This window comes from Microplitis demolitor, chromosome 4 (genome assembly GCF_026212275.2).
Source record: "Microplitis demolitor isolate Queensland-Clemson2020A chromosome 4, iyMicDemo2.1a, whole genome shotgun sequence".
Lineage (NCBI taxonomy): Eukaryota > Metazoa > Arthropoda > Insecta > Hymenoptera > Braconidae > Microplitis > Microplitis demolitor.
The window spans coordinates 19,564,113-19,588,696 of NC_068548.1; the positions used below are offsets into that span (position 1 = coordinate 19,564,113).

General features: G+C 30.1%; 2 protein-coding genes and 1 long non-coding RNA gene across 6 annotated transcripts; 2 read left to right on the forward strand and 1 right to left on the reverse strand.

Annotated features, from left to right (window-relative positions):
- The first annotated feature begins 2,169 nt into the window (after positions 1–2,169).
- Positions 2,170–15,556, forward strand: LOC103568192 (extracellular sulfatase SULF-1 homolog). Its single transcript, XM_008544937.2, has 11 exons — positions 2,170–2,560; positions 5,295–5,603; positions 6,081–6,320; positions 7,044–7,365; positions 7,784–7,934; positions 8,043–8,218; positions 9,839–9,949; positions 10,039–10,322; positions 10,790–13,303; positions 13,522–13,603; positions 13,698–15,556. Exons 2-11 carry the CDS (start codon positions 5,348–5,350, stop codon positions 13,783–13,785), a joined length of 4,224 nt encoding a protein of 1,407 aa, XP_008543159.1. The 5' UTR covers positions 2,170–2,560; positions 5,295–5,347; the 3' UTR covers positions 13,786–15,556.
- Positions 15,557–16,625: 1,069 nt separating this feature from the next.
- LOC103568191 (uncharacterized) lies at positions 16,626–18,499 on the reverse strand. Of its 2 annotated transcripts, none has more exons than XR_548853.2 (3): positions 18,377–18,443; positions 18,146–18,274; positions 16,626–16,833 (listed from the first exon to the last, which is right to left on the reverse strand). It is a non-coding gene; the product is annotated as an uncharacterized LOC103568191 (long non-coding RNA). The 2 variants fall into 2 exon arrangements; XR_548852.2 differs by having other exon boundaries at positions 16,627–16,833; positions 18,402–18,499.
- Positions 18,500–18,949: 450 nt separating this feature from the next.
- On the forward strand, positions 18,950–23,232 carry LOC103568190 (cationic amino acid transporter 2). 3 transcript variants are annotated; one of them, XM_008544934.3, is made up of 12 exons: positions 18,950–19,012; positions 19,424–19,710; positions 20,095–20,347; positions 20,425–20,709; positions 21,312–21,416; positions 21,495–21,879; positions 22,018–22,157; positions 22,228–22,330; positions 22,393–22,544; positions 22,629–22,795; positions 22,885–22,993; positions 23,072–23,231. In XM_008544934.3, exons 3-12 carry the CDS (start codon positions 20,095–20,097, stop codon positions 23,149–23,151), a joined length of 1,779 nt encoding a protein of 592 aa, XP_008543156.1. In that variant the 5' UTR covers positions 18,950–19,012; positions 19,424–19,710; the 3' UTR covers positions 23,152–23,231. The 3 variants fall into 3 exon arrangements, with proteins under 3 accessions (XP_008543156.1, XP_008543158.1, XP_008543157.1); XM_008544936.3 differs by lacking the exons at positions 18,950–19,012; positions 19,424–19,710 and adding an exon at positions 19,831–20,008 and having other exon boundaries at positions 20,074–20,347; positions 23,072–23,232; XM_008544935.3 differs by lacking the exons at positions 18,950–19,012; positions 19,424–19,710 and adding an exon at positions 19,831–20,008 and having other exon boundaries at positions 23,072–23,232.
- Positions 23,233–24,584: the final 1,352 nt, after the last annotated feature.

The window sequence follows — 24,584 nt, forward strand, 5'->3', positions numbered from 1 at the left end:
TGGGATGTCTGGTACGAAATTCAAAAAAGTGGTTAAGTGGGGGCTGTTTGGACTTAGTACCTGCCGATTGAGGGGAAGAGGCTTATGACGAGTAGTCGACTGTATTTTGATATCGATCAAATGTAATAAACTCTTATTACTTCGCTTAATTGATATTCCCGCCGTTATTATTGATATGAACATAAAATCATACGACAAAATCAATAGAACAAAACCAATTAACCGTTAAAGTAGACGTGGTAACATTTATTTTTTTTAAATTATTTTTTAAGCTCCGTTAAATGGTTTAAAAATATATATGTTATACTTTTACGAGTTACGAAAGTTTTGTTTCAATCATAATTTGATGTTTTTTACTACATATCGTTTTTTTTATCACTCAATTATCGTCAATTTTATCAACGTCCAACACTTTATTGCATCCCGCTCCCACTACTCCCGCTTCCGAAAATAAAAGTAAATAAATAAAAAAAAAAAATATATTCTTTTATCTAGACATATATCAAGCAAACCAATAAATTTAACGAATCCACTCGATTCTCATTGTGATAAAACATCCCCTCATTTTTTTTGTGTAATATCCCCCGTGTAATTTTACCCCATTTTGGAGCATCAACTTTTAAAATCCTTATCATCCTGACGATATTATAAGCTTTCCGTTCGAGTTCCTAAACTTCTGAATCACGTTACCCGGAAGCCAAAACTTTATTTTCAGAATTTCTATAGATAATCTCATCCTGTAAAAAAAACAATGGCAATAATTTATAAATAAATTCTTATATCACATAAACATACGCAGTAAAAAATTTACGGAGTAAACGCGGATTAAATCCGGAGTGAATGCGAAGCGGGTGACTGCATTTATTCAATCCCCTTGGAGTTAAATTCACTCCAAGGGTAGTTTATTTTTATACTGAAACTTCGAATCGGAGTAAATGCGAATTTAATTAAAATCCAAATCACTCCGCTGGAAAAATAAACTCCATATTTACTCCTTATATGGAGTGATTTTTAAAAAAACTCCGGAACTCCGAGTGACGGAATGATCTCAAAGTTCACCGACGTCTTATAATGTTTGGATTTTTTTCAAAAAGATAAATTAAAAAAAAAAAAAAAATATTTTGAAAAATTGCACTTATAGTTTTTTAAATTTTCTACATGTGCATATTTTTTTTTTTTTTTTTTTTTTTTTTGTAATTGATTTGTTAAAAAAAAATCCGAAAATTGTTAATTGTCTACTACAGGATTATCTTTTTTTCTGGAATTTTTTTTTTTCCAACCAATCAATTACAAAAAAAATAAACTAAAAATATGTACCTTTAGAAAACTCAAAAAAGTACAGATGCAATTTTTTAAAATATCTTTTTTTTTTATAATTTATCGTTTTGAATAAAGTCAAAAAATTATTAGACGTCAGTTAATTTCAGTATCATGTGACGGAGTGAATTCGGATTCAAATAAAATCCGAATTTACTCCCGATTTTTTACAATATACATCAAACAAATAAAAAAAAAAAGAATTAAAAAAAAATGGTATTCTTTTTTTTTCCAGGTGTTAACTTTTATAAAATGCTTTAACGTCTGATTATTCTACTCTCTCAAATAGTTGTTCTTCCGCTATATAATACAAGAACCTTTGCAGGTGATGAAGTGCAAAAATTCTTTTATACATCCAAGATCCATCCATGCTTATATAAAATATATGTAGACATATATAAACGCTAGATTTTTTATTAAGTAAAAATTTATTTCCCGCCGGTATAATATATATGTGCATAGTATTTATAAGCTTAACATGTAATATTAAATACTTGTACTTATACAATTACTTATATACACTATTATATTATGTATATAGTTAAATATAATAATATATATATGTGAAGTTTATAGTTTGCGAGACGATTGAGCAGCTGTTTCCATTTCATACCTTCTATACCAGTTCTCTTTTTACCATCATCACACATGCAAACATACATATATACCCGTAAATATTTTGAATATGTACTTGCAGGAGAGTATATACTTGCGTTAAACATCATCCTCTTCCATTATACACTTTTCTCTCTTCTTTACTCCATTCTCAGAGATCAGATACTCACGACTCTCGACTCGGAGTCAACTCAGGAACTTTGGCTTTGGCTTCACGCTTTAGTTTCGTCGCGACCATCGACGAGGCCACATCGTAGCCTAGCGTTGCTAGGTCCATTTTTAAATTATCCACGTGTTTTTAAATAAAATAATAAATAACAACAATTTAACATTAACTCCAATTCAAATTTTTAAAATCCGAACTTTAGAATTCAAAAAATTTAACTTTTTTTTCGCTGCTCCAATTTACTAATTTCAATTTTTCGCTCCATTATCGTGATATTGATAACATTTTTAAAAAAATACATAAGTAAAAATAATAGACGCAATATTTAAAAAATAAATTAAGTTTTTTTTTTTTTTTGTAAATTAGTTAAGTGTAAAGTGTCAATTCTCGCGCTCCCACATCAATTTATCGAGATAAAAGCAACTAACGAAAAAAAACTTGTCCCTGAGCGAACATTTGTGGGTGAGTGTCTACCCGTATGTTTTATATATATATTTTTTTTTCTATTTGTAACCATGTTTTTACAATATTAAAATGTCAGCATCAAGATTATATTTGACGCACGAGGTGTTGGTCTTTTAAAAAAAGTTACCGCGAAAAATCTAAACAAAACAAAACAAAATAAAAAAAAATATATGTTTTAAGAAATACAATATTCATAAAACATAAAACATGTGTCATAAATTTAAATTTAATTTATTATCTCTAAAAATACTTATATATTATTTTGGTAATAGTAGATTTTACGATAAGTAGAATTGGGTCATTCAAACCGCTCGCATGCAAAGTCAATTGGCCATGAAATGGAAATCCAGCATACCTATATATGTATATATTTAAATATACATATACATATATGCATACATTTATATATATGGACTCCACATTGTTTACATATATCGCGTACATTCATTTTAATCTTTACACGGTAGTCTTACCGTAACACTTTATTAATTCTCCAGTAAATCCCGATGAGTGTCATATTTTTTTTATCACATAAAATGTATAATTGTAATCCTAATATATATATATATATATATATACAGATCTAGAGATAAAAAATAAACACAGATTTGCATTTAATAATATTTCGGATTTAAAATAAAGTGTCAGTTGAATAACCGAGTCCGGTTTATTTTATCTTTTAAAATTTATATATAGAATATAAATATATATAATAATAATTTAGCAGGATATGTCGCATTGATTTTTACGCTCACTCATCCAAAACGATTCACATATATATAGATATAGACATATAAATAAAACAATTTTTTTTTTCTTTATTTTCCTTCAACATAAGTAACATAGCAGGAGTATTTGAACGAGCGTTTATATGATGGCTGCAATGCGACATTGGGCCAACGACTTTCTCAACAATTGACATCTAAAAGGCCATTCATCTTTTGTATTCAATTTTCCATTACACTATTATCTATACATCTTTGTAATACTCTGCGCAATAGTACATTACGCATAATGTATTTTGTGCAATACAATACATTAATGCCCACTTTTTTTTATGTATAATTAATCATTACGAGTTTGATTATTCATGCGGTAAAACCGGCGTGCAACAAAAATAAAACTAAAGCGCATAAACTTTAAGTTAAGTTAAGTTAAGTCAAGTCAAGTCAATAACCACCGGACTATGTATTATATATATAACACAGTGTCATGTAAAACCGTTATTTAAACCATGATATGACGTGTTATCTCTTGTGTACTGGAATGTTAGTACATATAGTATAAACGTTTAAGCATGACCTGAATGATCGAAACAATAGCTCTGTTGTTAAGTTACTCTTGCACTCATATTAATGTTTGCCGCGTTTACGTGTATCGTTAACTCGTAACTGCTGCTACATAATATTAAACCATTTGTCGTTATGCTCATTGGTCTATAACAATTGTTATTTATAGATCTTGACATTATATACCGGAGCAGGAAACTTTTTTTTTATTTATGGCAAACCTTTGCACTCCACTATGGACTATTGGTGTTTAATATTTTTTACTGATAGCGTATTGGAGTAGATAAAAATTTCATCGCGTATCATCACGTTGATTAATACAAGTCCACTTGGTACTTTGGAACATGATCAAATTGCAATTTGGTAAAAACAAGTACAGAGAACAAGGCACGTGGAATGCTATGCTGCGGCATCAGTATCACTATACCGATGCTTTTGTAAAATGTATATATATATATATATATATAGGATATGGCAGCTATCTCTGTCTATATCTGTCTATTTATCTCTTTCGCTCTTAAGCTTTTTCTTATATACCCACTTTGGTCTTTCACTCTAATTTTTTTTCTCTTGTCTGTCTTGGCCAACCGACGACCGGTTCGTATACCTCTTGTTCCCCGTAAGTACCTTACCTGACATCGCTGAATCGTCGGGAGGAAGAGCTTGGATACACCGTCAGACCGCCACGGACGTACGTCCCGTCCCTTCAATGCCATTTTCAGCAATCCGATTTCCAATATTTTTTTTGCCGACTCATTCTACTATATAGTGGATTTAGTACCTTGCCACTTGTTGTTGAATGAATCCTTTTGTATTAATTTTTAAAAGTGGACTTTGGTATATGTATAGAGTCGTCAGGTTCCTTTTAATTTCATTGTTGGTGTGAATATTTTATTTTCTTACGCTTCGTCATTTTCTCTGTCAAAACGATCTTCGATCCTTTTGTGATATTTTTTGTTTATGCAAATTATTGTTTAGATAATTTTTTTATTTTTATTTAAAAAAAAAGTTACGTAAAGTATTTTAAAAATAATTTAAATATGAGTTTTAAAAGTTTTATGATAAATAAGAGAGACATTTTCTTGGTGTAATTTTCTCATTAAAGCGTTAAATTATTTTTAAAATATGTATATTAATGTTAAGATAAAACGTGCTTATAATAATTTTAAAGTTAAATTACTTTTAAATTTTATTTATTTTATTTAACTCGAAAAAATATCCATTTATTTTAATACCGTAATAATTTTAGTACTTAAAACTTTATTTATTTTTTCGACTGCAGTAATTTAATGCAATATTCAACTGATGCGTTATTCAATAAACGCGATCGTAATTGTTTTTATCAAAGTCCACGAAAGTAAAAACTAATTTAGTCTGAGTAAAAAAAAAATGACAAATTTTTTATCAGCGTAAATAACTCGGTATTTATAATTTGATTGCAGAATTTAAAAATAATAATATGAGGTAAAAATCAATCATCATTGGTATTAGCAGAATGGAGGTATTGCTTCAGGCAATTGAGCTGCTGCTGCTCGCGGTAGTGGTTGGATCAAACGCCAGGCGCGATGAATTATTAAACGAAGATGTTTTCGGCGGTCAACGAAGCCGCGGTAATTTAAATATTAATTCAAATTCAAATTTTAATTACAATACTCAACAGCAACACAATTCAGCATTTTTACCAAGTTATCAACGTGAAAGAAAACCTAATATCGTATTAATACTCACCGATGATCAAGATGTTGAACTCGGTATGTATTGGAATTATAATTTATTATAACACTGTAAAAATTTGCGGAGTAAATTTAGAGTAAATACAAAGCGCATGACTGTTTTTTTTATAGGAGTGAAATTCACTCTAAGGGAAGTTTATTTCAATATAAAAAGTCTGGATCAGAGTGAGTGCGCATTGAAATTAAATTCAGATCACTCCAAAATCACTCTCCTAAAAAAAATTTCCTGTTTATTCCGTATGCGGAGGAATTTTTTTCTAAAACTCTGGAACTCTGAGTGACGAAGTAAATTTAAATTTAAATAAAATTGGGAGTAAATTCAGAGTGATCTGGATTTTATTTGAATAAGTAAATACTTAAGTTCCAGATCTCTTTCAGAGTAAATTTCATTCCGAGAGAATTAAATAAATAAACAGTCATTCACTCCGGAGTTAATCCAGGTTCACTCCGTAAATTTTTTCTAGTGTATTATTATTTATGGTTTTATTTAAATAGGGTCACTTAATTTTATGCCGAATACCTTAAGACGTATAAGAGATGAAGGAGCTGAGTTACGGCATGCTTATGTTACAACACCCATGTGTTGTCCCAGCAGAAGTTCTCTTTTAACTGGTCGTTATGTTCATAATCATCAAGTCTTTACTAATAATGACAATTGTAGCAGTCCACAGTGGCAACGAGATCACGAGCCCCATTCATTCGCTACTTACTTAAGCAACGCTGGATATCGCACAGGTTTGTCTTTTATTTTACTTAATTAATTACTCTAATTAATTAATTTAAGGTATTTAATTAAAGGGTTATGATAATTAAATGGACTTACTTTGGGTTTGATGTAAAATATATTTTTTCTTGTTTGTTTCTACCCCGAAAAGTAAATTAATTAGTTAAAAGTTAATTAAATAGTTTAATTAATATCGCGTGACGTTTTGTACTGGCGCCAAAGTAAAAGTGTCAAAAGTCTCGTCTCGAGTGGTTAAAGTGAGACAAATTAACAAAGAACTACGACGACGAGGAGAATGATGACGACAACGAGGAGAGTGTGTTGGGTGAAATTGGCCGTAGGGTAAGCAACAACATGAGGAAAAAAGGAGGCGTGATAAAAATCTACTGCACACTGTGAGCTGTAGGAAGAATAAAAGTTTAGTGAGAAGGAGAGAAAATATATATGACCCGAGTTTGTAGCTCTCGTTATATTACAGCAACAGAGAGCCAAAGTCTCCCTATATATATTATATATATTTATGTATACATGTATGTGTGGATAAATTTATGTGTGTGGCCTTTGTTGGCCTTCATCGCCACGGTCCATTGAAATTTAAAAGTCTTGAGATGTGTCTGACGAAGTATCACCTCAAGAATTGAATATATTTTGGTACATAAGAAAAAAAATAAAAAAAGTTTAGTAACAACGATTCTCCTTTATATAAATTTTTTTGTTCGCATTATATGTTCCAGGATACTTCGGTAAATATCTGAACAAGTATAATGGCTCGTATATCCCTCCGGGTTGGCGTGAATGGGGTGGCCTCATAATGAACTCACGGTACTACAACTACAGCGTCAATATGAACGGAAAGAAGATAAAGCACGGGTTTGAGTACAGCAAGGACTATTATCCGGATTTGATAGCAAATGACAGCGTGGCATTTTTACGTCAGAGCAAGCACAATTTTGCACGAAAACCCGTTATGCTTGTGGCGAGCTTTCCAGCACCCCATGGACCTGAAGACTCGGCACCGCAATTTTCCCAACTCTTCTTCAATGTCACAACCCATCAGTGAGTGTTGAATTACATTTCATTTCTCGCTCCATCTCTGTCGGTCTCAGTCTTACTCCTACGCTACTCCTCCCTAGTTTTCCCTTAGACTATACTACCAATACTCACATAACAATCATTGCTTTTATTGTACGTATTGTATATGTGGCTTTGTTTCTGGGGTGTGATGTGCGTCAAGAGCAAGTGAGAATATAAGCCACGATACGACGAAGTAGACAAAGAGCTTTGTGGCGAAGCTAGACAGCCTGTCCAGTCTCTAGATAAAGTGCCCTCGTAAAAAAGTTGCTTAAAAAAAAAAATTATGAAACTACTGGGAAAATGTAGAGCTTATTTAATTCCGTTGTTGAATTTTCTGTACAAACAAACTTTTCATTGTTTCAGCTTTCATATTAATTTTATTATTTCATTATTTTTTTAGCACTCCAGCTTATGATTATGCTCCAAATTTGGACAAGCAGTGGATTTTGCAAGTGACCCAGAAGATGCAGCCGATTCATAAACAATTCACTGATTTGCTGATGACAAAGAGGCTGCAAACACTTCAGAGTGTTGACGCGGCAGTTGAGAGGGTTTGTTTATTTTTTATATCTACTTTTTTTTTCTTTTGTGTTATACATCTTTGAATTATAAATCATCTGCATGTTTAGAAGATATTCAATGACCTCTTGACTTTATAGATTTACCAAGAGCTCAAGGATCTCGGGGAACTCGATAACACATATATCATTTATACATCCGATCACGGTTATCATTTGGGTCAATTCGGGCTTATTAAAGGAAAAAGTTTTCCATTCGAATTTGATGTACGTGTTCCGTGTCTTATTCGCGGACCTGGAATTGCACCTGGATCTGTGTGAGTATTTAAAACATTGCACATATATAGGGAGGGCAAAACGGAGTACTCCAAAATTTTATAAAAAATTTTCTTTATGTAAATTACTTACAAAAAAATTTAATTTAATCAAATTCATTTCATCCAGAAATTTCTTTTTTTTTCACCTTTTCGAGGGTACCCATTTTGCTCGCAAAAATTAAATTTTTTTTTTTTCGACAACTGAAATTTGTTTCTATTTACTTTGAATATGAGTAAAAAAAAAAGATTTCGCGTATTTGAGTCCTGGATAATTTGAGAAATACTTTCTTTAATTACCCGTTTGCCCCCCCCCCCCCCCCCCTCCCCCGCCTGCATATGTATATTACATAATATCACAAGATGTATACTTATTACGCATATGAGATTTTAGGAATGTCAGTTCATGAAACAAAATATTATTTCCTGTTTTATAAGAGAGATACATCAACTCTAATATAACGTAGTTTCCGCACCGAGTTTGGCAGCTAAATTTAGCCAAATTAATTTACCAGCTGCTCTCTCGTTTGTAGCTTGTAGATAGAGGAAGAGAAATGTACGCGCTCGTGCTACTCGTCGAAAATCAACCAGCCAGATTATTCATTCTCGCTCTTTCTTTCTTCATCCATTTCATATATATCTCTATTCTATTTAATTTTCACCCATACATCCATACATATATATGACTCTCTACCCAGTTGCTTTCTCTCCTCGCTCTTTACCCTCAAAACTCCCATTTCACTGTTTCAGAAATAAAAGTTTTACTTGTACTTCACTCTAGCCGTACTAATTGGAACAATCCAAAACTCCTAACTATCTAGTTTTATGGTATTGTTTTATTTTTAAAAAATTTTTTATTTCTTTCTCTGTTAAACTCGTTTGTTATTTTTTAATTGGCTATATAGAGCTATCTCTTGTAAAAACTCGCAACAATTTGTAAAGATTTGCTGAAATAGTTCAACGATGAAGATAAACATTTATTTAGATGGTTATAAAAATAAATACTTAACCAATGAAGAAACCCTTTTCATATGATTCAAAGTTCATCTTACGGTTCTTTTTATATAAAGAATCCGTACACAAAATTTAATCTACGGCAACGTTTCCTGAATTGAACGCAAAGAAGATTAAAAAAAAAAAAGCTCAAATAAAATAAATATAAAAAGTAAATGAATTTTGGCAGACGAATTTTATACTTCGCTTTAAACCGGCTTTTAGAATATCCTTCTTCTATGTCTACTTTTAATACTACCGCTTGCTTCTCTACTAGCACTCTCTCCATTTATCTTTCCTCTGGCAGAGTGCCGTCGCGAAGCCTTCAACGTTATCTAGAAAGAGTAAAGACGATTATAAAAAAATAATATATATTTATACAGGATGTAAATATATATATATATATATATATATATATATATATATATATATATATATATATATCTAACTATATAAGATTTCCTCAAGCGAAATTATCCGCGCATTAACTTTTTATAAGAAAAAAAAGAAATGGGTGCTCACCTTTTAAGAAAAAGCAGCCCGTGTGCCGAAAAGTTAAATGAAAATAAATAATAACGATAAAAGTCACAAGTATTCAATGAATAGAGATAAAATTTAATGACTTTTCAGAGTCGACGAAATTGTTTTGAATATCGATATGGCGCCAACTTTTTTGGATATCGCCGGAGTGGATACGCCGCCTCAAATGGATGGGAGGTCTTTCAAAAAACTTTTCCTCACGTAACTACACTATTTTTTATTTACAAATTTAGACTATAAACAGTAGTAAAAATGACGAAATTACTCTACAAAAATTTATTTTATTTTAGAAATAAACACGGTAGGAGGACTAAATTCAAATGGCCCGATACATTTTTGATTGAATCATCTGGCCGCCGGGAAACTCCAGAGTCGATAGCCGAAGCAAAAGCACGTGAAGCAAGAAGACAGAACGCGACCCTGGCAAAACAAATGTTGGAATCAACCACAGATGACCTGGCTCTTGATACTGATACTGAATTTGAGGCCGATCGTATATTGGAGAATGATACAGGAAGTGATCAAGATATTTCCGATGATGAGGATTTAGAGGATTCAATTACTGACGAATCTAGTACGTAGTAGTTACTGTTGTTGCTGTAGTATGCGATGGTGGTATTGTTGCTACTGTTGTTTCAGTTGATTAAATCTTTATTGGTTCGACACATTCAAACAGTTGGATGTGTAATGGAATAGAGCGATGATAGAGAGTATATAGCCAGCGAATGGATGGTATGAGTTAGGCTGAGAGTTGAGAGTTCGATTGATTGAGTGTAACAGATGCTGTTCGACGAACTCTCATGTAGATGGTATACATTCTAGCGTTGACTCGAGCTGTCACGCCAGATGTTACGCATATCTAGACGCGAGGGAATACATTATAAATGCATATATCACATCTACATCAACTGTCTGACTTTATATACATATCATCCATACATTATATATTTATTCATAGACCGTATTTATATAAACCTGCGAATGCATTCGCACGAATGTCTTACATTGCCGATAAAAATAACGCTAACGATTTTGTTACAGATGGTGATGTTCATCTAGATAATGGAGTAAATCCTTCATTGAATTTAAATTCAAAGCACGAGCGTCTTGCATACGAATGTTCAAGACCTGAGGCACAAACTAATTGTCTTCCTGGTCAAAAGTGGCGATGTGAGAAAGAAGGACATCGTTGGCGACGTCACAAATGCAAGTATACGACAACAGCATCATCAATTACCACTTCTACGGTACATAAATCTTCTAAAAAGTGTGCTTGCTTTACACCAAACGGCGTTGTGTACACGAGACTCGAGTCTAATGACTTTCCTCGTGAAAATCGTGCTGGACTTTATGACGACGCTGAGAGATTTTTCAACGGCAGACGTGGCAAGAGAAGTATTGTCGAGGAAGAAAAAATAAAACATGATGCAGAGTATGAATATAAATCAGATGGTTGTGATGAGGATGGGGATATAGACTTACGGGACCGGCGAGCTATTGATGAAGAGGATGATGAAAACTTTATTGAAGAGCTGAGACTTCTTAACCGGGAATGGATGCTCGAGCGAAATAAACGTGAGGTAAATTTAATGGGTGATAAGTTTGTCGGGTATGCGAACTACAATTTTAATAATAGCATTAACGAAAACAATGGAGAGACAACAGCTGATGATGATGATGATAATTATGATGATGATGATGACGATGATGTAAAAACTGACTATAGTGTCAGCGACTTTGACTTTACGAGCTTAAATAAAGTAGTTAAAGGATTTGTAAACGTTGATGATCTTCTTAAAAGACACCGAAGAGTCAGGAGAAGTGTTACGAAGAAAGACACTATCGAGCATGTGACAAAAATTATGGAGAGCATTGAAGAGGAGCTGGATGATTTAAAACAGAGTCAAGTACGCCAGTCAAATGGGTCAGAAGTAAGCTCACCAAAGTGCTTGGTATTACCAAAGGGTGGTGTTAATTGTACGACGTCTGTTTATCAAGATCCAAATGAATGGAAGCTGTCGCGACGTGCCATTGAAAAACAGATAAAGGAAATGAGAATGCAGTTGGAAAGTTTAAAAGAGATACGACGGCATTTAATGAATAAACGTCCGCATTTCATACCAGAAGATGATGATTATGCTGAAGTTGATGATTTACATCCACACGAACACCATTCACATAATAACAATAATCATCATCATAATGGGCATCATCATCACCATAATAAGAACCATACACGGCATCATAAAAAACACGACAAACTACCCGTGTCAACTACTGGCTCATCAACACAAGTTTATTATTCTAGTACAACTAGTTTTACTTCAACATCTAGCTCTACAAGTGACGAGAGCACCGAGACTCCAGTACCCGAGGGACTTGATCGATCGTATGAATCATCGACTCTGGGGAAAATTACAACGACCGAGTTACCGAGAACGACTACGATCCCGACGGCTATTAAAACTAAAAAAAGTTCACGGAGGCAAAAGATAAATAAAGATAATGTTGATGTACATGTAGATGAAGAAGAGAAACCGCGGCGAAGAAAAATTCATCATCACAAAATAAATAAAATAAGTATTAATAATAATACTCTTTTGACAAATAGTATTAATGACAATACTTTGAATATTAATTTAAATGTCTCGCAAGAAAATTGGCCAATTGCTGAGGACAAGGAATCAACGATGGATGTTTTGAAGAATCAGGTCAAAGATTTTACAACAACTACCAGACAATCGGTTTCCACTACTCCGACACCTACTACAGCTTCTACTACTGCTACTCCGACGACAATAACAACAACAACAGCTGCTACAACAACTACACCAACAACGACAACGACAACTAAGAAACCACTGAAGATTATTAGAAATCGCACTGGTTTAGGTCCAGCGAGAATCGACGTGACTATTTTAGAGCCACCTGATCGTAAACACAAACTAAGCGGCATTACGTCAACGAGCAATAACGGACGTCTTCCACCGTTACTGAATAATCCGCTAGAGTCACGTCATAAGTGCTACTGCGAGCCGGACAACCAGCCAAAGAAAGACGAGAAGGAGATTGCCAAAGAGGAGAGAAGAAGACTGAAGGAGGAGCGGTTACGTAAAAAAGAACGTAAATTAAAAAAGAAAGCAAAGCTTGAGAAAGAATGTCTTACGGAAAAAATGAATTGTTTTGAGCATGATAATGATCATTGGCGTACAGCACCTCTGTGGGACGCTGGACCGTTCTGTTTTTGTATGAATGCCAATAATAATACATACTCATGTGTCCGTACTATTAATGTAACGCATAATTTTCTTTACTGTGAATTTACGACGGGTTTTGCGACGTTTTATAATTTGAGAATTGATCCGTTTGAGCAATGGAATAGATTGGGCTCTTTGACCCCTGCCGAACGATCGTATTTACATGATCAATTGGAACATTTGAAAGGGTGCAAAGGAACGAGGGATTGTACTGTTGGCAGTGCGAAGGAAGCCATTGCAACTAATACTATTCAGCAACAACGATTTTTAACTAAACGAAAGTACAGCAATTCTTTTGGTAAATTATTTTATTTTTAAATATTAATAAATAAGAGTAGAGTTTCCACACAGAAACAACAAATTTTTTGGCGCAAAAAATTTTTTACATTAAGAATTGAAAGAAAAATTGTTCTAGTTTTTTAAACGAAACTGAGGACTGGAAATTTTACTGCTTATTAAAATATTTTAAATATTTAAAAATGATGATTACAAGAATTTTTTTTTTTTTTTTAACAGAAGACATGTTCATACCATCGGCATTGCAAATAATTCGCGAAAGCGAACTGGGAAGTAATAAGAGACGTAAAAAAGTTTCAAAGTAAGCTTACATAATATTTAAAGCAATTAACTGTTTTGTAATAACGTCTTAAGATAATTATTTTGACAGCTAATTGTTTGTTTATTTAAATTAGTTCGTGGAACCGGCGGAGTAGAAGTTGGCAGACCAATTGGAAGTATTCGGCTGACAAAGTATCCCGACGACATCGACATCCGTCTTAAGATGTTTATTTTATTTATTTATTTTGTTCTATTATTATATTTTTTACTGATTTTTTTTTTAGTCATACATATAGAAATATATGTAAGTATCTTTACATCAGTGAGGTAATTTTGATGGATCTTTATTATTATAAAGTAGACAATTAATGTGTTGGTATTTAATGTGAATTATATACCAGTGATATATATCATAGAAATTCCCAGGTAGTTTTTCCATACGTCGTGTAAAATTACTCCTATGCAACGAGTTTAAGTATTTTCTGTATTACGAGCTGATTATATATAGTCACGTAGAATTATTACTATATATATTTTAAAGTCATTCTTTTTATAGATTTTATTCATTTTTTTTTTTTTTTATAAAATTAATATACTGGATATTTTAAAAAATTATATCAGTACCGGAAAAATATTTATTAGAAATTATAAACTTTTATATATATATATATATAAATATGTAATTAATATTTTATTTAGTGCTTTTATTTTATATAAAAATCTATTAATTTTTTAATTTATTTATTCAGTAATTTTTAATTTTTTGAGATTAAATCACTACGATAAAATTAAAATGAATATATTATTATAATTAGGGGCCTGAATGCACAACGAATTAATGGAATGTAATTTATTTAAAATTTTTTTTGCATAGATACATTATTATTAAATAATAATAATAATAATCGTTATATTTTATGCTAATATTGGCTGCCATTTAAATAGTATATTGTGTGACAAGGGATGAAACAAAACGATTTCAGACCAGAGTGAAGTTGGCTGACATTAGCCGCAGTCTGAAATCGTGTTTTATCTTGAGTTACACACTAGATTTTTCATGATTACCTGCATTGGAACTCGAAATTTCAGTGTCAGCAGCTAGTCGTACACAAGTTAACTTAAGACCAATGGAGTCATCCACTATTAAATTATCATTTGCAATTTATAATTAAGCAGAAACAATACATAATATTTATTATTCACATGAATTTTTATAAAACTTAATCACCAAGTCAGAACTGTCATTTACGTAAATAAAATTGATGGTCTAAAATCAATATTAAACGAATGACAAGTATCAGAGTTTAAATTGCGAAAGCCTTCAGTTAGCGGTTAGAAACATTATTTCTCACCATACCTGCGTTGAAAGTTCAAATTTCTGCCCTGCTTAGAGGGAAGAAAGTCGTTCTTTTCTTGCATGAGAAAACAAATGATAAAAATTAGCGTATGCGCCATTCTTTCTACAGAGCCAAAAATTTAAACTTTCGGGTGCAGATTTAGTGAAAAATTGTATTCACGCCACGGAGAAAAGCAGAACGTCCTAATCTGCGTTTCCACTCTCGTCTTCGGCTTTAGTAGGCAATCATACACGCGGGTTGGAATGTCCTACTTTCCTTCCCAGGTGTGTAATATTCTGTTTCTTCCCAAGGAATGAAACAAGTTCGTTTCTGCCCGCTTATTAAAGGCATTCACAATTTACGCGTTCGCTAATATTCATTCGCGGCATTGGACTGAAATCAGCTTTTTTCGGCTCGCTGTAGAGACACTGGAACTTCAAGTTTCGATGCTGGTATCATAAAAATAATATTATTTAGATGCAAAATGAAAACAGAACAATCGTAGTTGACAGATAAAAAAAAATAATAATGCATAACTGCCATAAAATTTTTGAAATTATTTTTTATGGTCATCGATATTATTCGTCGATATAAAATAATGTAATCAGGATAATTAAAATTTTAATAAGTTTAAAAATTCAAAGACTGTATAAATTAATTTAATTATTGTTTTTTTTTTTTTTTATTGATTTATAAAAAAATTAAATCATTAATCATCACATGAAAAATAAATTCTGGTTAACTTAAACATCGTCCCACCGGAAATCATAATAAATTGTAAATAATTGTGTATAATTAATTGATTTTTTTATTCTGGAAAACTCTTTACTATGGAAAATTCTTTTTTTTTTTTGACATTTTATGAAAGAAAGAAAAAGAATCGATTATTAATAAAGTGATATGTATTTTAATTTATTTAACTGTGACATTTGTGTCTTATATTTTTTTTTATATAATTAAGAAATATTTCGTGTAAAATAATATTATATTGTGGTTATTTTTATTCGCTTATATTTATATACTTCGATGACAAACAAAAAAATTAATAAAGACATTTTTATCTCTATTCGAATGGTTTTTCATTTAATCAATTACTTGTAATAAATATTATTTTTGAAAGAATGGGGTCATATCCGAACGGCGGGTTGTCCTAGTTAAAATTATTTATGATCACGGAAGCAAAAATCAATTTAATTAAAGTTACTTGTAATAAAATGTTTCTATAAAATTATTGGAATTTTTAAAAAAAGTTTTAATAAAATTCTCCTATACATCAAAACGTATTACTGCTTTTGAACTCTTCTATAAATCAGTTAATTCCGAAGTGAAAAATTCTATCGTAAGTCTTTGGCCAGGACACTGATTGCAAAGTTCCTTTTTATTTAGAATAAACTAAATACACACTGAAAAAAAATTGGAAAGTGAACGCGGATTAAATTTGGAGTGAATGCGGAGCGGGTGACTATTTCTTTAATCCTCTCGGAGTGAAATTACTCCGAAGAGGAGTTTATTTTAATATTAAAACTACGAATCGGAGTAAAATAAAGTCCAGATAAAAAAGTCCCTTTGATAAAAAAAAAACAAACTTTCTTTTACTCCGTATGAGGAGTGATTTTTTTTTAAAACTCCGAAATTCTAATAACAGAGTGAACTAAAAATATGCACGGATAGAAAATTGAATTATCTACAGGTGCGATTTTTGAAATACTTTTTTTAACAATAATTAGAAATCTTGGTATTTTTTGGGGAGTAAAACTTTTATTAACATCAAAGATAAACAATTTATAAGAGTCTTTGATTATTTGTTTATATTTTATTTATTCTCTGTATGTTAATGACGTTCATCAATAACAAGCACTTTATCGTAGCAAAATTTCCATATTGAGTACGATGTACACTTATTTGGCAAACAGCATTCGTGATCAAATTTACACTAAAAAATAAAATAATATTTTAAATTTATAAATATATACTACGGAATATGTAAAATTTATAATATAAATTTTTTTAATTTTCTAAAATTATTTTAAACCATAGAATTTAGTGTACTTAGGGTGTGCTTATAAGGTATCCTCGAGTAATTTAAAGCTGGTCTTCAATCGAAACTCTTTTCACAAATCGTTTTGGAGACTTTTATACATGAAATTGAAAAAAAATTTTTTAAGGCCAAAAGGGCGCATATGATTTAAGCCATGCGCCCTCTCGGCGTTCAAAATTTTTTTTTAAGAAGCTCCCTAGAGTAAAAAGGGTCCAAATAGCTCACTAGTGGGGCTAGTTGAACATAGTATGAGGCTAGTTGTGCAATGGCTAAAATAAACGGAATTACTGTATAAAATCATTTGAATACAATTTGTTATGATTGTTGCATACTCATATTATTATTCTAACTCTGATACTTAAAATAAAATCAAATAAAATAAAAATTTCCCAATCTTTGGATTATTATTACACTTTTTGTATTTAAAATTATATATTGAAGGATACTTATTAAGTAAATAAATATTAAATTAAAGTAGTGACTAATTATGAAAGCAAAAATTTTGCTAAATGATTAATAATCCCAAATTATTAAATCATTCTTGTCACTATCACAATTGCATGTAGACAATCATATAGGTTAGACCAACGCTCGGTACGCATTTAATGCATTCAGTGCGCATTGCTCAACTAGCCCCAAATGAGGCAACAAAGTTAAAGTTAAATTATAAAAAGATGATAAGAGTTAAAGATAAATGATCATATATTATTGAAAGAGCAATAATTAAGTTATTTTTGAATATTTACGTTTACGAAAAAGTACTTTTATACGACTATAGCAGAAAAATTCTGAAAACCTGTTTTTTTTTTTGCGTTAAAGTTTTCCCTGGTTAAAAATACTGATTAAAAAGAATTGAGAAGCGGTCACTCTATGCAAACGGTATATCTATATATACAAACAAAAGAATTGACATTATTGAAAAGAATTCGAATTTCATCATTTTTAATTCTTTTCAATTAATATTTTTAAATTAGAATTCTGTTAATTAGTTTGAGCACCGGATGGCAATTGATAATCATGCAATATGTTCTTCTCCCGTAATCCTTTCTTTTCACCACTTAAACTGTCGTTGTAAGTTGCTTAGTTTTCGAGATATTTCGATTGCACAACTTGCTTCTATGATCAACTAGCCCCGCTCTGCCCTAATTTTATGATACATTAAATTTATAATTTAATAAAATAATTAGTTATTAATATATGTACGTACAATATCACTAGTAGAACGGCATTGAGGATGAGTAATATTACCCATAATTGCTGTTATAACAAATAATCCAAGGAAAAAAGTCAATAAAGTTTTCGAAATCATTTTTTATCAAAGTTATGAACAATTATCCTTAAAAAAAAATCGTTTTCGTTATTTAAATATTTTACTTCAATTTACTTTCAAAGCAAGTTATGAAATATTTCTATTTCAAAAAAATTTGTTTTTTATTACGAATAAATGACGTAAAACTGCTTACGTTGACTAAAGTTTCAGTTCAAATAAGTAATGCTGAATATTTTTAGATGAAACTAACTGAAGTTTGTTCATATAAATTGTTTTTTATGTATTTTTTTTAATTAACTTGTGATAAAGTTTAATTACTTTTTAACCAATCTATACCTAACGTTACATTCTGTTATATTTATAGATACATTTGATATAATTTTTTTTTCATTTATTAAGAACTACCAAATAAAATTAATAATTATCGAAATTTTATAAAAACAAAAAAAAAAATTATATTAGTAAATACTTGTAGAAAATTAAAATAAATAATTAAATTTTATTTTACAATTCTGCTGTATCAAATTTCAAAAATTTTTGTACATGCACATAAATAAAATTTTTTCTTATCAACTAAATTAATGTAATATACTAATTATAGCTTCATAAAACATTAAATTGATAAAAAAAATGATGACAATTTTTTTTCCATTGTTTGGAATTATTGAAAAAAATATAACGTTCAAATTTATAAACTAAAATATTTTATATTTAATAATGATAATAGTAATATAGAAAATAACATGATATTTATTATAAAAATAAAATGTTGGTTTAAAATATACACTGTAAAAAAATACCAGGGTAAGTCCAGGGTGTAGGTGTTAAATTTTAATACCACCGCCGGTGTAAACATTCTTTACCGGTGTTAAAAAAATTTCCCGCGGTTAAAATATTTTTCGGTGGTGAAAATATTTAACTTTGTCAATATTATTACTTACTCGATCACTACAGTTAAACAGAGTTTTCATTAATGAATTAAATTATTAGTGATTGAAATGATGAACATAAAATTGTGTAGTTTTTAAATAAATTACATATAACATAACTAATCATTTAAATAAATACATAGCAAAATTAAAATTTTTTCTAGACAATATTCATTAAATTTTATATTTTTTTTATACCGATATTTTAACACTGTTTACACGAGTGTTATTTAATTTTAACACCACTCTTTTTACAGTGTATAATTTTTTAAAATAACGGTATCAGGTAATTAATACATTATCGATTTGTGGTATGAAATTTACTTTATCATTTTTGAAAGTGTATTCTTTGAAATTTCTATTCACTCCTGCCGCCCAAATAAATACCAAAGAGTCTGATGTAATACCTTAAGTATTCTTAATTCTTTATCTACATGCTATTAATTTAAAGCCAACGAATTATGTTCACTTTAAAATATCCTCCGAGTGTGTACAGACTGTGATTGTTAACAATAAGTAAAATAATTTTACTTAAAATTTCAAAATTCAAATATTTATCATAATTATCCAAAGGTATGTTTTGTTATAACATAACTATTATATTTTTTAAATAATAATAATAATAATAATAATAATAATAATAAGCGATTTAAAAAAAATGTATGTATATTAAAGATATTAATAGAAAGTGTCTGAGTGGTTGAACTTGCTATGAGAAGAATTATTTGATCAATTAGATTGGATTTATTAAATATAATGCGCCGGTTAGCACACACTTAATTTATCAGATGATTGAAAAGCTTCGTAGAGTAAATACTAAATAGTTTAAAGTGATTCGTGCTGCTATTATCTGTTTGAAAAAATTTTTAAAGTATTACTTTTAAAAAACTTGAAATTACTAGTCTATTTAAATAAATTTAACCACATAATTATTAGATTAAAAATATAATTATTCAGATGTCGGAGTCAACAAATAGTTTGAGATGGCGGGGATTAAAAAATGCGTTGACAAGAAAAAAAACGATAGATGCTTCTGCTCCTGAATCAAAATTACTCAAGTGCTTATCAACTTTAGACTTAACAGCTTTGAGTATTGGATCAACTCTTGGTGTTGGTGTTTATGTTCTTGCAGGAGAAGTTGCTAAAGATTACGCTGGTCCTGCTGGAATAATATCTTTTATTGTTGCAGCGATAGCATCAATATTCGCTGGTAATTTTTTTAATAATTTTATTGTAAAAATATAAATTTACAAACTCTGTTGATGCTAATGGATTATTATTAATTAGGACTATGTTTTGCTGAGTTTGGTACCAGAGTTCCTAAGGCAGGATCATCTTATGTCTACACATATGTAACCATTGGGGAATTTCTGGCCTTCATCATCGGCTGGGCATTAATTCTTGAATATGTTATTGGTGCTGCGAGTGTTGTAAAAGCACTCAGTGGACATATTGATGAATTTACCCAGCAGACTATCAGCAATGCGTTCAGATCATTTGCTAAAATTGATATTAATTATTTGTCACCTTACCTGGATTTTCTTGCTTTTGGAATAACAGTTACATTTTCAGGTAATTTATTTCCTCTTGAGGGAATATTCTTCCGATAAAATTATGAATACACTGTAAAAAATTAGCGGAGTAAATTTTAGAGTTAAATTCACTCCCAAGAGAAATTTATTTTAATATTAAAAATCTGTTTCGGAGTGAAATTCACTCCTAAACGGAGTTTGTTTCAATATTAAAACTCTGAATTAAAGTGAATGCAGACTGGAATAAAATCCAGATCACTCTGAAATTACTCAGCTGAAAAAAAACTTCCTATTCACTCTGTATGCGGAGTAAATTTAAAAAAAACTCCGGAAGTTCGAGTATCAGAATGAATTTGGATTTAAATAAAATCCGTAATCACTCCGAATTCACTCCCAATTTTTACTCTGATGGTATTGAAAAAAAAAAAGTTATGAAACTTTTTTTTGTCTGAAAAATTCTAAAACAGTATAAATAATTATGAAAAATTTTTCATTAGCCATAAAAACTCTTATTCTAATTGAAATTGAGCAACTATTTTAAAACTTTTTCAGATTTATTCAGATCTTTGAAGAAAAATTTCAGGAAAATTTATTTACGTTCAATTCTTTAAATATAAATTTAAATTTTTATTTTTATTCTAGTGGCTCTGGCATTTGGCGCGAAAGAGTCTTCACTTACGAATAATATTTGTACGCTAATTAATTTAGCAATTGTATTATTTGTTATTATTGCTGGATCATTCAAAGGTATTTTTAATAATAGATTTAACTAATTTTATCTACGAATTTATAAATTAATATTTAATTTTTTTCAATAAAAAATAGCTGATATAACGAATTGGAAACTAAATGTTGATAATTTGCCAAAGAAAAATGGTGTTAATTATGGTAATGGTGGATTTGCACCATTTGGTTTGTTGGGTATTATATCAGGGGCTGGGAGATGTTTTTATGGATTCATTGGATTTGATTGTATAGCAACTGCTGGAGAAGAAGCAAAAAATCCTAAGAAATCTTTACCAATAGCTATTGTTGCTTCATTGACTATTGTTTTTCTGGCGTATTTTGGAATTTCGATGGTGCTGACCACAGTTTTGCCTTATTATGACCAAAATGATAAAGCTCCTTTCATTTATATGTTCGATTCTGTCGGCTGGAATTGGGCCACGTATATTGTTGGTGTCGGCGCATTTTGCGGACTGACTACGAGGTAAATTGAACACACACGTTAATTTATTTTCATGATACCAGCATCGAAACGATTTTGTTTCACTTGTCACACAATATACTATTTAAATTTAAACTCTTAGTAATTAATATAATTATTATTATTATTATTATTATTTAGTTTGGTTGGTGCATTGTTTCCTTTGCCAAGAATTATTTATGCAATGGCACAAGATGGATTGTTGTACAAATGGTTAGGACAAATAAATTCGCGATTCCATACTCCAATGACGGGAACTTTATTAGCAGGACTTTTTACTGGTAACAACATTTTCATTAATAATTTAAGTATTAAGAGTTTAAATTTTAATATTCATAAAAAATTATTCAGGAGCTATCTCAGCAATATTTGACTTGGAACATTTATCTCAGATGATGAGTCTTGGAACTTTATTTTCATACTCAATTGTTGCCGCATGTGTTCTCATTTTACGGTAATTATTAATTGTGTATATTATCGTTTGTATTTTTTTAATTGGATAATTTCTAACCACAGGTACAAAGAAAATGAAATATTTGACAAAAGACAACAAACTAAAGAGCCCAGGACAATAAAATATATTGCAAAGCAATTGATAAATGCTAATAATTTAGTATTTTCAACAAAACTTACATCTCAAATAGTATCTTGTCTTGTTACAATTTACGGTATTTATAATTACCAATAATACACATATTTTTATTAAGATTTCAATTTACTGATACATATTTAATTTTTTTTTAAATTTATAGTTGTCGTTAGTTTTCTGTGTGCGGGATTTATTATCAAATTTTTAAAACACGTTATCGATATGGAAGCATGGGCAGTTTTACTACTTAGTACACTAATTATTACAATGATTACTGTACTTGTATTTATTTATTGTCAGCCGACATCTGATAAAAAAATTCCATTTTCAGTAAGTTGTCAATAGTAATTTTTTAAATTATTACATGGCTATCAATCCATAGATAATAAAATTAAATAATTTTTTGTTCATTATTACAGGTACCACTTGTTCCATTTTTACCCGCAACAAGTATTCTTGTCAACTTTCTTCTAATGTGGGGTTTGAGTTCTATAACTTGGATACAATTTGCCGGGTGGATGATAATTGGTCAGTAAACTATTAATATGTTTTTTTTTATTGTATTAATTAATAAATATTTTATTCAATTTTTTTCCTTCCTTTTAGGTCTCATTATCTATTTTACATATGGAATTAAAAACAGCGTAAATCGGGCTAAGCCAGTGCCGAATGAACTTTGTAATTGAAAATTCAAAAAATTAAAGTATTTAAGTATAAATTACTGACTTTTTTTGTATGTAACTAAATAAGAATTTTTTGTAAGATTTTTTAAAATTAAATACTCTTCATATTTTCATTAATGAAATTATTATATTCAATTTATCATTATTTAAATTATTTTTAAACGTTGAATTAAATAATTAATGAGATATGTTAATTATATATTAATATAAATATAATTTTCATATTAACGTCATGACGGTAATGCTTTGGGCAGCACTAAATGTTTTGTACCTTAAGAATAATAATTTTCACAAAATTAAAAAAAAAACACTTGAGTGTTTGAACAAACCTTGGTGGAGAAATATTATGCAGAAGGGTGTCCTAATACACTTGGAGATTTAAATTAAATTTCTCCAAGTGCATTGCAGCTAAAAAAACGTCACTTGACTGCTATTTCCCACCAGACGATGCCAGATGATTTTGCTCAGGAACTTGGAAGATATCAGCATCAGCCATCAGCAACACTTTACACTAGCACTGAACACTCAACACTTATCTACACCACAGCCAATTTGAACAATTTAAATTTTACAAACACTGCACATTTTAATTAAACAATTACTATGAGCACTAAATTTTATGGATAATTCCGTGAATTAACTGCACTACTGTGTCTCAATTCAAACGTAAAGAACAAAGAAGAATCTGGACTAGTACTGCCGTTGTCGGTGATACTGACTGACGCTATTGGACCGTCAGTTGATACAAAGCAATCGATTTTTTGATTCATCAACCATCCCCACATAAACGAAAATTAGCACGTTGAATACAGCAACGCGCAGTAGTGCCAATTCAGCACGAAATTTCAAAATTGCAATTTAATAATTTTATTAAAATTCGTTTGTGTCGATAATTATATTAAAAAATTAATAATTTATTAATTATTCTTATTACTTGCGCGGTAAATTTAAATATGTGAAAAATAAATCATTAGAAATTGGAGAAAAATTAAAAATTGTAAATCATAATGAAATGGTGGCAGAATATGATAGAAATATTTCAAATAATTAAAAGAAAAAAAAACACGCAAGTGTTTTGCGCAAAAATCGTGTTTAAAATATAATTATCATAAATAATTACTCAGAGTTTATTTCCTAACTTTCCGATATAAAAATTTTAAATAAAATAAAAGGGAAATTATTAACTTGGTTTGATTTTTCTCACGTCGAGTTTTCTTCAACTGTCAAAGTTTCAAATTCCGAGTACTGATGGACTTCGATGAGATTTGGATTGTAAGCCAAGCAGCACAAAAAGAGTTGTTGACTTTTTGTTAAAGTTAAGGCAACAATTTGTTATAGTATAACTATTTGTTAATCTAAATTCAACAATTTTTTTTTGTGCCGCTTGGGGATCAACAAATTTTTAAAAGAAGAAACCTATTTATTTTTAAATTGTA